This window comes from Camellia sinensis, chromosome 10, assembly GCF_055761805.1.
Source record: "Camellia sinensis isolate YWXY chromosome 10, ASM5576180v1, whole genome shotgun sequence".
Taxonomy (NCBI): domain Eukaryota; kingdom Viridiplantae; phylum Streptophyta; class Magnoliopsida; order Ericales; family Theaceae; genus Camellia; species Camellia sinensis.
Window position 1 is genome coordinate 140,460,601 of NC_138970.1, and position 15,665 is coordinate 140,476,265.

General features: G+C 29.5%; 1 protein-coding gene across 1 annotated transcript; it reads right to left on the bottom strand.

Annotated features, from left to right (window-relative positions):
- Nucleotides 1–2,305: 2,305 nt before the first annotated feature.
- Nucleotides 2,306–13,921, bottom strand: LOC114284402 (uncharacterized). The gene is made up of 4 exons (XM_028227301.2): nt 13,260–13,921; nt 12,998–13,073; nt 3,529–4,167; nt 2,306–2,873 (listed from the first exon to the last, which is right to left on the bottom strand). The coding sequence occupies exons 1-4, from the start codon at nt 13,296–13,298 to the stop codon at nt 2,455–2,457; spliced, it is 1,173 nt and encodes a 390-aa protein (XP_028083102.2). The 5' UTR covers nt 13,299–13,921; the 3' UTR covers nt 2,306–2,454.
- Nucleotides 13,922–15,665: the final 1,744 nt, after the last annotated feature.

Genomic DNA, 15,665 nt, shown 5'->3' on the forward strand with positions numbered 1-15,665 from the left:
TATCAATGTGAATATTAACATGTCAATGTGAATATTCACATTGTCAACGGGTCGGGTCGGGCCGGGCCCGCCCCGGGCCGCGGGCCGGCTTTTGGCCGCTCATGGGCCGCGGCCTAATTTTATGCTCTTATCAATGTGAATGTTAACATGTCAATGTGAATATTCACATTGTCGACGGGCCAGACCGGGACCGCCCCGGCCGGCCATGGGTCGCGGGCGGGTTTCGCACCGCCACGGGACGGGGGTGAATTTTACACTTCTATTAATGTGAATGTTAATATGTCAATGTGAATATTCACATTGTCAACGGGCCGGGCCCGCCCCGGCTCGCGGCCGGGTTTCGGGCCGCCCACGGGCTAATTTTACATTCCTACCAATGTGAATTTTAAAATATGAATGTTCACATTATTAAATTGCTAATCGTTCAAAAAATATTTATAAGGGTATCAAAATTAAATATAAGGGCATAAGTGTCCAAGAAAATAGTGTAAATCAAGAAAATGGACTTTATGGAATAAAACTATACATACATGGAACTAAATGGGTTAAAACACTTCTAAATTGGAATTATCAATAAAAATCCCAATATTTTATCTTATTGATTTTTAGTCTATTTTGTCTTATTGTAGATAATTTGGCCGAAAAGTCAACCCAACTTTCATGCCAAACAACACCTATAAATGTAATATAAATTAAAAGAAGTCAAATTTAGACTCAAACTAGTGCACCAGTTAGAACTTACAATTGACATACTTTTATTTATAAATATATATATATATATATATATGGTTCGCTATATAAACAGATTCTGCCTTCAAGACATTATTTTCATGGTCTCTTTATGGTTCAATATGGTTGCATAAAAAAATTACTCCCTCCGTTTCAAAATAATGGTCTTTTTTGGGGAATTTAACTTTTTTAGATAGTATAATTATTGTATTTTAAAAAAATTGATTTTTCAAAATTACCCTTTGATAGTATATTTTTAAAAAATATTAATGTCATAATAGTACTTTTTATGTTAATGAATTTAAAAGGATGGCAAAATGGAAAATTTATATTATTTTTGTACTTGATTTTTGAAAATAGACTAATATTTTGGGACAATAAAAAATGAAATAAGGGACTAATATTTTTGGACGAATGGAGCATTATTTTTTATTTTCTATTTGAATACACACATTACTGACAATAATAAAAAAGGATAAATCACATGATGATCAAATATCATGATCAAAACTTAATGGTGCAAAAATAAATCCATTACATTAATTCTCCAATAAATTTTAACATATAATTACTTATGATTCGTATAAATGATTTTAATAATGTAAATCAATAGTGAAGTTGAATACTCATAATGATGGGTCTATAAATATCAAAAAATTACGGATGCAATTTCTATATAGATCAAAATATTAAGGTAAATTTCACTTTCTTACAAAATAAATTTCACATTTTCTACATGAATCATATATGATTCTTATGAATAATGTTATATTTCTTATTATGCAAGATGTTCACTGCATAGGAAATCAATCTCAAAAACTTTTTATTGGGTTTTTTTTTTTTTCCTTTTTTTTTAGCATACTTTTTCCTTTCTTTTCTTTTTTTTTTTTTAACATTACGAATTTAAGAACTTATTTATTTGATTTTTAAAGTTGATATATGTTATATTTTGTTTACAATTTTACTAAATTATCTATACAATATATTTACAAAGGTGTGTATTGCTTAGTATAACCATTCTATTCTAAAGTTCATTATCTATATTACAAAGACAACTACAAATAACAAGAACTTTTAAAAACTAATTAGATTAGATTAGATTAGATTAGATTAAATAAAACAACAATGATAGAAACCCTTTTTTTTTTGAGACTCCTACAATCCCCTTTGGATCTCCACCATTGATGTATGTATAAGACCTACTCATGTATGTATAGGGCCCACATCATCAATGGTGGAGATACAAAGAGAATTATGAGAATCTCCAAAAAATGAGAGTCTCAAGCATTTTTCTAAATAAAAACAGCACTTACACCCCACTACTTCCAGCAAAAGTCCAAACCAAACCCAGAACTCCCTAAATCATAATTTTAAACCCTAAACTCCTTGGCTGCCAATGAAATAGTAGCAACTTTTATAAAAATAAAAATGAGTCTTTTAGCAAAATTTTAACATGAAATATAATCCTCACTTGCACCTCTCTGAAACAAAATTATCCCCACTAAAACACAATTACTCCCAAGTTTTTATACAATGTTATATTAAAGCACACAAACCACAAATCAAGCCACATATCTGAAACAAAGACACAACTGATCTAATAAAAGAAGTATCAATTCAACAACTTCACAATAAAACCCACACACTACACAACACTGTCAAAACCCACCCACTTCACTACTTACTACAAGTTATGACCCCTCTCTGTCTCTCTCAGATTTGCCATTACATAACTGAACAGCTACTGATGTTGTCATCACTGAACATTTGAGTAGCACAGTGATGATCATTAGCATTAGGGTAATAATTGGGGTCAGTGTAGGAGGTGGTGGGGGTGTATGAGACTAATGGTGGGCCATAGTTATTATGATTATTATAGTAATAAGCAGTGGTAGGAGGAATGTAAGGAGACCTTTGGTACATCATCTGGGGTTGTTGCATGGCATGCCTGTTCTGCAAGTTCATCAACATTGATGATGAGGATGAGTTGTCGTTGTACTGCTGATTATGCCCACTCATGTTCATCATTAATGGGGTTTGATGATGACCAGCTGCTAAACCACCAGTTGGGAAAGAAGAAGCTCCCCCTTGGAATCCATTGTTTGGCTGGACTTGAAACCCTCCCATTCCATTGGAATTGCCTCCTAAAGCAGCAGCACCAACATTAGACTTTTCTTACTAAATCCAAATGTTTTTGTCAAACATATTTTTGAAATTCTAAACAACATTATTAGGGTTATTTAACTTTCTAGACACACACACACACACACACACACACACACACAAAAAAAAGAAAGAAAGAAAGAAAGAAAGAAAGAAAGAAGAAAAAAAAAATTACACAATGTGAAATCGTACTTTAAAAATGAATAAAATACATTATATCATTATTATAAAAATGTGAGTTCCATAAAAAAAATGCATTGTGAGCTCTATAATTTCAGACAAATCAAAATACATATTTTATTGACACACCTAACAAGTTGTGTGAACAAAATAAAACTAGTCTTTGCAAAGACAAGGAATTATGTTTAAAAAGACATAATTCCTTATCAAATGGTGTTGCCTTCAGTAAAAAAAAAAAATGAAAAAATAAACAAAAACAAAAACAAAAAAAAAAATTGGTATGGCCAGAAACACGAAAAGTTATGTTAATAAATATACCAATTACGACATTAAACTTTAATGTGGATTCCCCCATTGACGTGGAGTCTAACTAATTATGTTCTAATTGATATATTTGTCAATACGTTTGTTTGTTAGTATTCTGACAATACTAAAAAAAAACCTCAACATTATTACCTCCATTTCCATGAAAACCAGCAAGACTCATCATAGCATTGATGTCACTTGCCTTTTTAGCCTCCCCTGCATTCACATTCCCTCCTCCACCCAAATGGACATTGTTCATCTTCAATGCTGCCAATGTTTTCTGATCAATTCCCATGTTCTGATTTGGATTCCCTTTCTTTCCACCACCGTTGTTCATCTTATTACCATTGTTAGAATTTGCAGCAATAGACCCCACACCTTTCCTCGCATTCATTGCTTCCATGGCCTGTTGTTGTTGCCTGAGCAGACTCAGTTGGTTTGCTTTCGCTCTGAGAAACCTTAGCTCATCTTCTTCATCATCTTCTTCCTCATCATCCAAATACTCATCATCTTCCGAGCTGAATAATGTAGGGAACTTTTGCTGGTTCTTGAAAGCTTCAAGGCCTTTAACCAGACCTTGTTTTTGGGTTTTGTTGTTGTTGTTGTTGTTGTTGTTTTTGTCATCTCTGATTGAGTTGGATTTCTGTTTTTGGTTTTGGTTGTTTTTGTGAGACCAAAGCTCAGCATGCTTACCAGCTCTAACCAGTTTCTTGATCAAAGTTGCAGAGTCTACAGTTCCTGAAACTGTGACTTTCTGTTGCTCTGCCTCTATTTTTACTTGGTAAACACCTATGAAAAAAATTGGGGGTAAAAACAAGTGATGAATAGAAGAAATAAGAAAGCACAAAACATTTGGCAAGAACAAAGGAAAAACAGATGAGATCAAAATCAAAAAAAAATTACACTGGGAATAGGCTACTTTATTAGTAAATTTTCGCGTTTTTTTTTTTTTTTTTTTTGAATAAAATAGGAAATGAAAAAAAAACTGTCTTTTTTTTAATGATTTTTTAACTATTATAGGAGTTCCCAAACCAAGCCTTGGGGCAGCAAGTTCTAGTTGATGAACAGTATTTTACTTATATGAGACTTCGTTTGAAAAGTAGGTTAACTTATTGATTTTTTGACTTTTTAATTATTTTAGCATAAGGTCAAAAAAAATTTGGCCTCTCTTGGGAAATGGATTAAAAGCCATTTCCAACTTTTAACCCATTTTGAGTCAAATCATCTCTCATATTTTTAACAAAAAAAATTTCAAAAAAAAAAAAAAAAACAACTTTTAACTATCTTCCTAAAACACTCTTGGGTTGGCTATTTTGGTTTTTTTTTTTTTTTTTTGTGAAAAAAAAAAAGAAATAATTATAATTTGAATGTAATATTTTATCTTATGGACTTTTTTACTTATTTTGTCTTTTTGTAATTAACTTAAAAGCCAAAAAAATCCACTAGCCAAACGATGGCTAAAATGGGTATTATTTTTAAATTTTCAGCAAACATTACGAATCATCAAAACTTCTCAGCCTTTCCAACAAACATACTAACCGGACACAATCTCAAAATAAATTATTGGTATATTTGTTAGTGCTAAAGTAAGACCATCAGTTTTACTAATAATCTTGCAAGTGAGGAAAAGGCTGGTTTGGCAAACGTAAAAAAAATTATAAAGTAAAAAAATTATTAAAAAAATTTAAAAAATTATCACTATTCACTAAAAAAATATTAAAAAATTAATATACAAATATTAAATACAAATCAATTTTTTCTCCCATTAATGTACTGACGTCAGGCCAGCTTCAGTGAAAGGAAAAAAAAAAAATATATATATATATATTGTTTGTGTACATTCACTAAGTTGAATAATAAAGTTAAGCCCGTGGGGGCCCACCATGGGTCCTGTTTTAATAATTCAAGCAGTCAAAATGTAAATCTCGTCTAGTACTATATGCCTGTAAAAAATTATATCTATCGGATATCACTAACTACATGATCAATCAATTTTGTATAAAAATTGAATGGTGTTATAGTTAACAGTTGATAAAAAAAACTAACATGATCAGATAGCTATCGATATCCAATCAACGTGATGTTTTACAAACATATAGTACGCGACGAGTTTTACACATTGAACGGTTCTGATTAGAAAAACAGAACCCGTGGTTGGCCCCCACGGGACGAATAACACCGTCTAATCAAAACCTGAAAAGAAAACAATTTTTTTCCATGTATTCACCCAGCCGACTGACTGTCAATCCGTACGAATGTACTACACTATCTTCTCCTACACAATTATTTATATAATTTTTTAATACATATTTTTTCATAAAAAGTCAAAAAATTAATTCAAATATTCATATTTTTTTGTTCAAATTTTTAGTTCAAAAAGATAAGAAATACACTTATTTAAAACACCCCAAACAATCCGTAAAAATATTTGCCTTTAACATTTTATCACTCTCCCATTTAGATACGACATCGTGGCCTTCATAGAAACAGCTATTGCGAAGCATAGATTACTTTGGCCAAAGCGACAGCTGGTTTCGTGAGATCCAAAGGAAGGAATATCAGTGGATAAATTAACCAAAATTTTGAAAAATAGCAATTTTCTTCAAGTAAGCATAGAGTGACCAAATTTGAAAACACAATTTTGAGGAGTTTAGTTAACCGGCATGACACTGGTTAATGAGTGATTATTTGCGGCCAATTTGGAAAGATAGTAAAAAAGTAAAAAATTAATTTTTGACTTTAATTTATTTTGAATTACATCATTTTTTTATTTTTTTTACACGTTTTTTATAAAAAAAATATATAAAAAAATAAAGCCAAAAAGCTAACTTTTAAGGAGATTGTTTAGAGTAGAGTGTCCTAAATAAGTGCATTTTGTCTTTTTAGATTAAAAAATTAAGAAAAAAATATATGAATGTTTGGGTTAACTTTTTATAAAAAAATGTGTATCAAAAAATTATATAAATAAATGTGTAGGAAAAGATAGTGTAGTACACCGTACGGATTGACAGTCAGTCGGCTGAATGAATACATGAGAAAAAATTGCCTTCTTTTTGAGCTTTGATTGGACGGTGTTGTTCGGCCCGTGAGAGCCCACCACAGGTCCTATTTTTCTAATAGGAACCGTTGAATGCGTAGAACTCGTTAAGTACTATATGCTTGTAAAAAATCACGTTAATTGAATATCGATAGCTATCTGATCGTGTTAGTTTTTTTTTGTCAACTGTTAACTATAACACCATCCAATTTTTATACAAAACTGATTTGATCATGTAGTTAGCGATATCCGATAGACGTGATTTTTTACAAGCATATAGTACTAGACGAGTTCTACATCTTAAACGGTTCGAATTATCAAAACGGTACCCATGTTAGGCCCCACGAGCCAGTTGGCTTGACGTCAAACATTGATGGGCCAAAAAGTTTATTTATATTTTAATATTTGTATATTAATTTTTTTATATTTTTTTTTTTGTAAATAGTGATAACTTTTTAACTTTTTTTGTAACTTTTGACTTTTTGACTTTTTTTACACTTGCCAAACTAGCCCCAAGTTCCCAAACGGTGGTCTTACAGCAATGCTTAAAACCATCCAATACATGACACTTGTTAGGTTATCGTCCATAAACCAAGAAAAATTATTTAGTAGTTTTGAAATAAATTCATATGATGTCCGAACTTGATTTTCATTGATTAAAATGGTGATATCAACACTTTTTGATGGCTTGAGATACAACTTGACAATTGTCAAGTAATAAATGGAATAGAGTAATACTCCAAAACTACCAAATAATCATGCCATCAACCAAATAAAAAGTATTGTATCTCATTGTATTGATTAATAAAAATCAAATTAGAACATCACATAGACTTACTCCAAAATTTTTAAAGAACTTTTCTTTATTAACAAAATTTAAAATAATTGTACCTTTTTATACATTATATACAACTATTTTAAACTTTTTAACAACTGTCTCTAAGGGTTAACAAAAATATTTGAATACCATTGGGCCCCGTTTGTTTGGAGATTGGGACTACTAATACTTTGGTATTACTAATACCTTGTTTATTTTGAGAGATGGCCTTGCGACTACTAATACCTTGGTATTACTAATACCCTTAAAAGAGAGATTCATAGTGAGAAGGTAGAGATGATATTAGAAAAATAGTGAGAATTAGAAATTTTTTTATTTTTTTTATTTTTTATATATTGGGAATTTTTTTAAAAAATATTAATGTTTAATTTTTATATTTTTTTATTTGCTTTATTATTTTATATAAAAATAATTTAACAATTTCTCACTATTAATCCCCTCACTATCAATCCCCTCACTATTAATCCCTTCACTATCAATCCCCTCACTATTAATCCCTTCACTATCAATCCTTTCTGTTCTATCTCTGAAAACAAACGGAGCCTTGGTTACTTTCTACAAGACATAGCTCAGCCCTCTTTCCCAAAAATAAAAAAGCTCACCCATTAGTCAGCATAAGAGCATCTCCAACCGTTAACCAAATTTGTCATCAAATTTGAGTTAAAAAAAGTCAATTTTCTCAATTTGATACCACTGGCTCCAACGGTGAGCATCAAAAGGGAAAGGAGCGACCGGTTGGTCGACCGGTACGGCATTTTTTTTTTTTTTTGGTACCTGTTTGAACCTTTTCTTGACCGGTTTGAACCCACTATTTGAAAGGAAACCAATCGACCGGCTGGTTGACCAGTTGGTCTCCTCCAACGATCACGCACAGTAATTTGGTGAAACCTGTATTCTGTTCTCAGTTTGATGATTTTTTTGTTCAATTCTCATTTTGATACTAATTTGGTGAATCCGTTGGAGCACCAAAAAGTACATTTTTCATTAAATTTCAAATCTGATGCCAGGTTTGCTGAACCGTTGGAGATGGTCTAACTAGTTATGAAGAGAAGTAATATATTGGTCTGCCCAAAGATTTTCGGTTTGTTCAGTATTTCAAGATATAATTTTTGAAAAAAAAAAATTAATTTTATTTAGTTCAAATTTTTAAAGTGTCCTAAATAAATGCACTTTTTGTTACTAAAAAATTGAGAAAAAAAATATGGATGTTTGGGTTAACTTTTTGACTTTTTACAAAAAAATATATATTAAAAAATTATATAAATAAGTGTATAAGTATATATTAAAAAATTATAAAAAATTATATAAATTAGTATATAGGAGAAGTTAATGAAGTAGCTCCATATACTTTGGGCAGTATAGTGGACTGGTTAGAAGATGAGAAATGATTGCCTCCTTTTCGGACTTAAATTGAACGGTGTCGTTTGGCCCATGGGGAACCACTACAGGTCCGTTTTTCTAATCGAAACCATTCAATGTGTAGAACTCATTGGGTACTGTATGCTTATAAAAAATCACGTTAATTGAATATCGATAGCTATCTGATCGTGTTAAATTTTTTTGTTAACTGTTAACTATAACACAATTCATTTTTTATACAAAACTGATTTGATCATGTAGTTAGCGATATCCGATAAACGTGATTTTTTTACAGGCATATAGTACTGGACGTGTTTTACATATTGAACGGTTTGGATTATCAAAACAGAACTCGTGGTTCTCACAGGCCCAGCATAACCATTCAACTTAGTAAATATATATGTAATTTTTTTTTTGTTCCTTTCATTGTACTCTCCTTTCACGTCAGTACGTAGAGTGGTGTAAAATTAATTTGTATTAAATTATTGTGTATATTATTTTTTTATATTTTTAGGCCTAGTTTGAAGTATTTTAAAAAATCTAAAAAGTCAAAATGTCATCACTATTCACAAATTAATATATATAATATTTTAATATAAACCAACTTTACACCACTCTAGATACTTACATGAAAAGATAATACAATGAAAGAAAAAAAAATTACATATATATATTCACTAAGTTGAATGGTAATGTTGGGCTCGTGAGGTCCCACCACGGGTCCCGTTTTGATCATCCGAACCGTTCAATATGCAAAACTCGTCCAGTACTATATGTCTGTAAACAATTACGTTGATTGAATATCACTAACTACATGATCAAATCAGTTTTGTATAAAAAATAGATGGTGTTATAGTTAACAGTTGACAAAAAAAACTAACATGATCAAATAGCTATCGATATCTAATCAATGTGATTTTTGACAAGCATATAATACTCGACGAGTTTTACACATTGGCGGTTCCGATTAGCAAAACAAACCCGTAGTAGGCTCCCATGAGCCGAACAACACCATCCAATTCAAGCCTGAAAATGAGGCAATCATTTCTCATCTCCTAGCCAACCCACTACACTGCCCAAAGGGTGTGTTTGATTAGACGGACTGGAAAATGGGAGATTAGAATCCATCGGACTTGAGTCCTGGGACTGTGAATCCCCCGGACTATTTGGTCGGATTGGATATGTATCCTGTGTTTGTTTTTTCATGGGATTAGATGTCTGGATAGGACTATTTTCAGTGAATCCAACGTTTGGTTGGACGGACTGGATAGGATAAATGAACAAAAGACTATTTTACCCTTTTTCAATTGTTTACTAAGTAATAGCAATATTAAACATATCTTTAATATTTTAATTATTTTTAGTAAACATTAAACATACTAATGGTTAAATTTTGTTTAAAGATATTTAAAGATACTAATATTGATAAAAAATTGACCGGTACAGATTATTTTTATTTAAACAAATAAAAATTTATTATTGAAATTAAACATACTAATGGTTAAATGTTTAAATTTTTATTTAAACAATTAACATTGAAATTATTTTGATGTACAGATTATGTTTAAACAATTAACAATTAACAATTAAATAAATGTTGATATACAGATTATGTTTAAACAATTAACAAATGTTGATGTAATTAACAATTAACAAATGTAGATATAATCAAATGTTGGCGTATTAAAACATAATTTAATAGATGTTAAATAAATATACATGTTGATGTGCAAATGTTGAAATAATTTAATAAACATGTTGATGTACAAACATTTAAATGTTTAAATAAAACATAATTTAAATAAATGAAATTATTTATTATTCAAATTAAACATTTAATTGTTTAAATAAAACATCTATTAAAACATCTATTAAATTTAAATAATGAAATTAAATAAAACATAAACAAAATTTTAAAATAAAACATCAATAAAATATCTATAAAAAATTATTTTAAAAAATTAAATAAATAAAACATTAATAAAAAGTCAAATAAAATTATTTTATTTTTAAATTGAGACATTTAAATTTTATTAAATTTTATTAAATATAATACATAATTAAATAGTAGAGGGTCAAAATTATCATTTTCGCATCTAATCCAAACAGTGATTAGTCCCCCAAAACAATCTCACCCCCCAGGACAGGATAGTCCCCCATGTGGGGGACATGGAGTCCGGCCGGACATGGAGTCCGCCGGACTAAAAAAAAATCAAACGACGGATAAGGAGGGAGGCCGGACATGGAGTCCAAATAGTGGATAGTTCCCCCCCTTATCCCCCCAATCAAACACACCCAAAGTGTGCGGGCTACTTCACTAACTTCTCCTATACATTTATTTATACAATTTTTTAATACACATTTTTTCGTAAAAAGTCAAAAAATTAATCAAAACATACATCTTTTTTTCCTCAATTTTTTAATCTAAAAAGACAAAAAAATACACTTATTTAAGACACCCCAGACAACCCCTTAATTTGTGAATAGTGATGACTTTTTGACTTTTTTTTATAACTTTTTGAATTTTTTTAAACACCACCGGGCCTTAAAATCACTTCTTTCTTCTACATATCAATCAATCAATCACTTTTTTCTCTCTCATCTCTCCTTCTCAATCACTTTTTCTGTCACACACATCTACTCAACTATAACAAAATATCAAATCATCTTAAGTTCTCAAACTCTAACATTATTTTCAAAATATACAACCAAATAAATAAAAAAATTTCTACTCTCTTCTTAAAAAACTTTTTTAAAAATTTATTTCAAAACACAAAACATCTTTTGACACCGTATGGGAAGAAGAATATAAATAGGCCTAAAAATATAAAAAAATAATATACACAATAATTTAATACAAATTAATTTTACACCACTCTACGTACTGACGTGAAAGGAGAGTACAATGAAAGGAACAAAAAAAAAATTACATATATATTTACTAAGTTAGAAGAATATGGGGCTTTTTTTGACTATTTTAGTTACAAAAGACAAAATAGGCTATTTTAGCTACAAAAAATAAAACATCACATTCAACCCATAATCATTACACTCTTCTTTCACAAAAAAAAGTCAAAAAAGCCAAAAAGTCAAAAAATCCTTCCCAAACCAAGCTTTTTAACCCAGGCTAAAATAGTAAAAAAAAAATCAAAAAGTCAAAAAATCAACTCACTTTCCAAACCAACCCTTTGTGATTGATAAAAGATGCGGGGTCTATAATTTTGAGGCGTTTTGGCAACACGGTAAAAAGTCAATTTTTTGATTTTATAATTTTTTTAGTCACATTACTTCTTTATTTTTTTATATTAAAAAAATTAAAAAATCAATTTTTTACCATTTTCTCAAAATACTACTTTGTGTTGGGTGATTTTAAATAAGAAAGGATATAAAAATTTGTGATTGATGACAAGTACGCCCTCGTCACTCCCCACGGGCATTATGAAAAAATAAAATAAAATAAAATAAAATAAATAATGATACACCTATTTAAAACTAGGGCAAATTACATATACACCCCTCCAGGTTTGTCAAAATTACAGATACCCCCCTGAGGTTTGAGAAATTACGAATTCCTCCCTGAATGCTATATTTCCATAAGAAATTAGGGGGTAATTTGTTATGAAATATAAACCTCAGGGGGTAAATTGTTATGAAAATACAAACCTCAGGGGGCGGGATGTAATTTCCAAAACCTCAGGGGGTATCTGTAATTTAACCAAACCTGAAGGGGTGTATATGTAATTTGCCCTTAAAACTAAGACCTCTTTTAAAAAAGTGAGTTATAATCCAACTTTTATATTATAACTCACTTTTTCTCTCACAATAAAGTTATTTATAAGTAATTTTTTACAAAAAAAAATTAATTATAATCATCATCTCAAAATAATCCTAAATTTTAGTGAGGTGAAAAGCCAAAAATAAATAAATAAATAAAGTAAATAAAACGAGATTAAAATATCACATCAGATGGACCTGTTATTAGAGTGCTTACAAATTAAAACTCCAAAATATTTTTGACAAAAAAAAAAAACAGAAAAAGCAAAAACAAAGAAAACCTGAAAATAGAGCCACTTATGGAAAAAAAGATCAGCTACAAAAAAGAGAGTTAAAACAAAGCCATTCATAGTCAACAGCAAAAGCAACACTAGTTCAAAGCAAGAATAGAAAAAATTGTGAGGAAGTGGGCACCTTCAATCCTCTGATGCATTTTTTTTTAAAAAAAAAAAACAGAAAAAGCAAAAACAAAGAAAACTTGAAAATAGAGCCACTTATGGAAAAAAAGATCAACTAGAAAAAAGAGAGTTAAAGCAAAGCCATTCATAGTCAACAGCAAAAGCAACACTAGTTCAAAGCAAGAATAGAAAAAATTGTGAGAAAGTGGGCACCTTCAATCCTCTGAAGCAGTTTCTTAACTTTCTGCTTACACCCATCACAGTGTAGGTTCACTCTGAGCACACAAGTCTGTAAAAAAAATTTAAACAAATAAATAATAGAGAGAAAACAACAACAAAACAGAGAGATTTTAGGGAAAAGTACAACACCCAAATTTCCTGGAGTTCGTAAACTTTCCCAGAAAATAAAAAAGAAAAAAAAAATCCACGAAAAGGGTTAAAGACAGAAAGAGAATGTGTTTATAGAGAGCAAAACCTGGATCTTGAGGAGCTTAAAATCTTCATCTTTAGTCATTTCTGTGAGTGTAGTTTGAAAATGAAAGATCTCTTTCCTAGTGGGAGTAAAAAGACTGTTGCTTCTGAGTTTCTACAACACTAGAACAAGTATTGGTTCCTTCTCTCTTTAATTCCTCATAAACAAACAGAGCAAAAAGTACATTGCGTTTTTTTTTTTTTTTTTTAATAGCTTAAAAAGAAAACAAGAGAGTAAAGAGAAAAAGGAGCGAGGAAATGAAGGCCTATTTTGATAACATGGTCTGTAATCACTTTTTTTTTTTTTTTTTTTTTTTAGTGATAAAAGTTAAAAGTTGATTTTTTTTTGTCTTTTTTTCACTTGGGATGTTAGTTTTTAGTCAACGGTGAAATTATAATTTTACCTTTCATGGGTCAAAATGTGTCACATATATAAAGTTGTAAATATTTTAAATAAATAGGAATACTTTGGTCATTTTATTATGATTTGACATCATAAACAAACATTAATTAAAAAATCAAAAGTCACTTTTTACTAACTTTCTAAATTATTTATCTAAAAAAATTAAAAACTTAATTAAAAATTAAAAAATTACTTTTTATCACCCTCTCAAAACAACCCGAACATGTACAGAGCAAGAGTAGATAGTAATAGAGAGATAAGACAGAGTGAAAGACTGAGGAAGGAGAGAAGAGTAAAAGGTTGGAGCAAGAGAGAGAGAGAAGGGGGAGGAGAGAGAAGATGGTGGGGGATGCTCTGAAATCTGAAATGAAATGATGTGATTTAACGTTAGATAGTGGGGAAAAGTGGGAAAAAACAACAACGGGGAATTTTTTTAAAACAAATAGGAGGGAGGTAAAGGGACCATTTGCGACATCTACAATACAAAATAAAAAAATAATTTTTAATTTATTTTGAATCATATTTGGTATGTTTGGTTTGTGTTTCAGAGATGTGTTTTAGAGATAAAAAGTACGAAAAGTTATTTGATTTGGTTTTTTTCAAAAGATGTTTTGGAAAATTATTTTGAGAGAGAGTTTTGGAAAAAGTGATTGATTTGATGTGTGTGAGAGGGAGATTTGTTTGAAAAACTTGTTTGGTTTACAAGTTTTGAGAAATTTTTTGGGGAAAATTTGTTTGGTTTGATTACTTTTAAAAACTTATTTGTAAAGAAAATTTCCCAAAAATTTTTCAAAAATACAAACCAAACGAACCCATTAATCTTGTTTGATTTGTTTTTTAGAAAAAATTTTTAAAAAAATTCTCTATAAATAAATTTTTAAGAGTAATCAAACTAAATAAATTTTTTCAAAAAAAATTTCAAAATTTTGTTTGGTTACCTACTTTCTAAAATCACTCTCTTTCATACACATCAAATCAATCATTTTTTTTTTAAATTCTATCTCCAAAGTAATTTTTGAAAATTATTTCTGAAAAAAGGCAAACCAAACAAATTTTCGTACTTTTTATCTCAAAAACTACTCTACAAACACAAACCAAACACACCATTCTCTCTTATATAAAAAATTTAAAAAATTAAAAAATTAATTTTTAACTATTTTTTTCAAAACATTTCAAAATAATATTTTGGAGCTGTTTGAGAATTGCTAGATTATTGTATTTTTAAAATGATATGATAGAGAGGTGATGTAATTTAAATAAGATAATTATGACCTAAATAAAATAATATACATATGTTATTTTAACACATGCCAAACAGACACTTATATCCCCATAATTATTTATATTTTATTATAGAATCACTTAAATTAATAGATTTTTGGTTAAATTTCACATTCAAATTAAATTAAAAAATTAAGGGTAAATTACACTGACACCCCTTGAGGTTTATATTTATTACAGTTTCTCCTTCACTTTTTAGAAATTACATCTCTCTCTTAAGGTTTAAAATTTCATTATAGATTCTCTCCTTCAGCAATTTAATTTTTTTAAATACCAATTTTTCTCTCATTGGGTAAATTACATTGACACCCCTCACATTTTAGAAATTACAATCCCCTCCCCTAAGGTTTAAAGTAGCATTACCAATTGCCCTCTCAGTTAGTATTAGTTGAAAAAAAGATTTATTGAAAAAAAAAATTAATTGGAGAAAAAATTATTTTAAAAAAAAAATTAATTGAAAAAAATTTTGTTAGTAAAGTTTTTAAATTTCTGTTTAAAAATCAACATAAGCTCATTTTTTAAATTTACGTTTCTTCCTCAAATTTACAAACTGAGACAACCATTTATAAACCAAAAAAATTATCAAATAAGTTTTTATGATAGTTTTTAAAATTTTTGTAAATATAAATTGAAAACTGAAAACGAAATGGTTTCCAAACAGGCTTGTTGGTAAAAATGTCTTAAAATTAACAAATAATTAAATAAATTACCAACGTAAGAAATGAC

Excerpts from the sequence above, each read along its gene's own strand:
- LOC114284402 (XM_028227301.2), bottom strand. The coding sequence starts at position 13,298 with ATGACTAAAGATGAAGATTTTAAGCTCCTCAAGATCCAG. Across the intron at positions 13,074-13,259 it reads TTAAGCTCCTCAAGATCCAG|ACTTGTGTGCTCAGAGTGAA; the intron begins GTTTTGCTCTCT and ends TTTTTTTTACAG. Across the intron at positions 4,168-12,997 it reads ACTGCTTCAGAGGATTGAAG|GTGTTTACCAAGTAAAAATA; the intron begins GTGCCCACTTTC and ends TTTTTTTCATAG.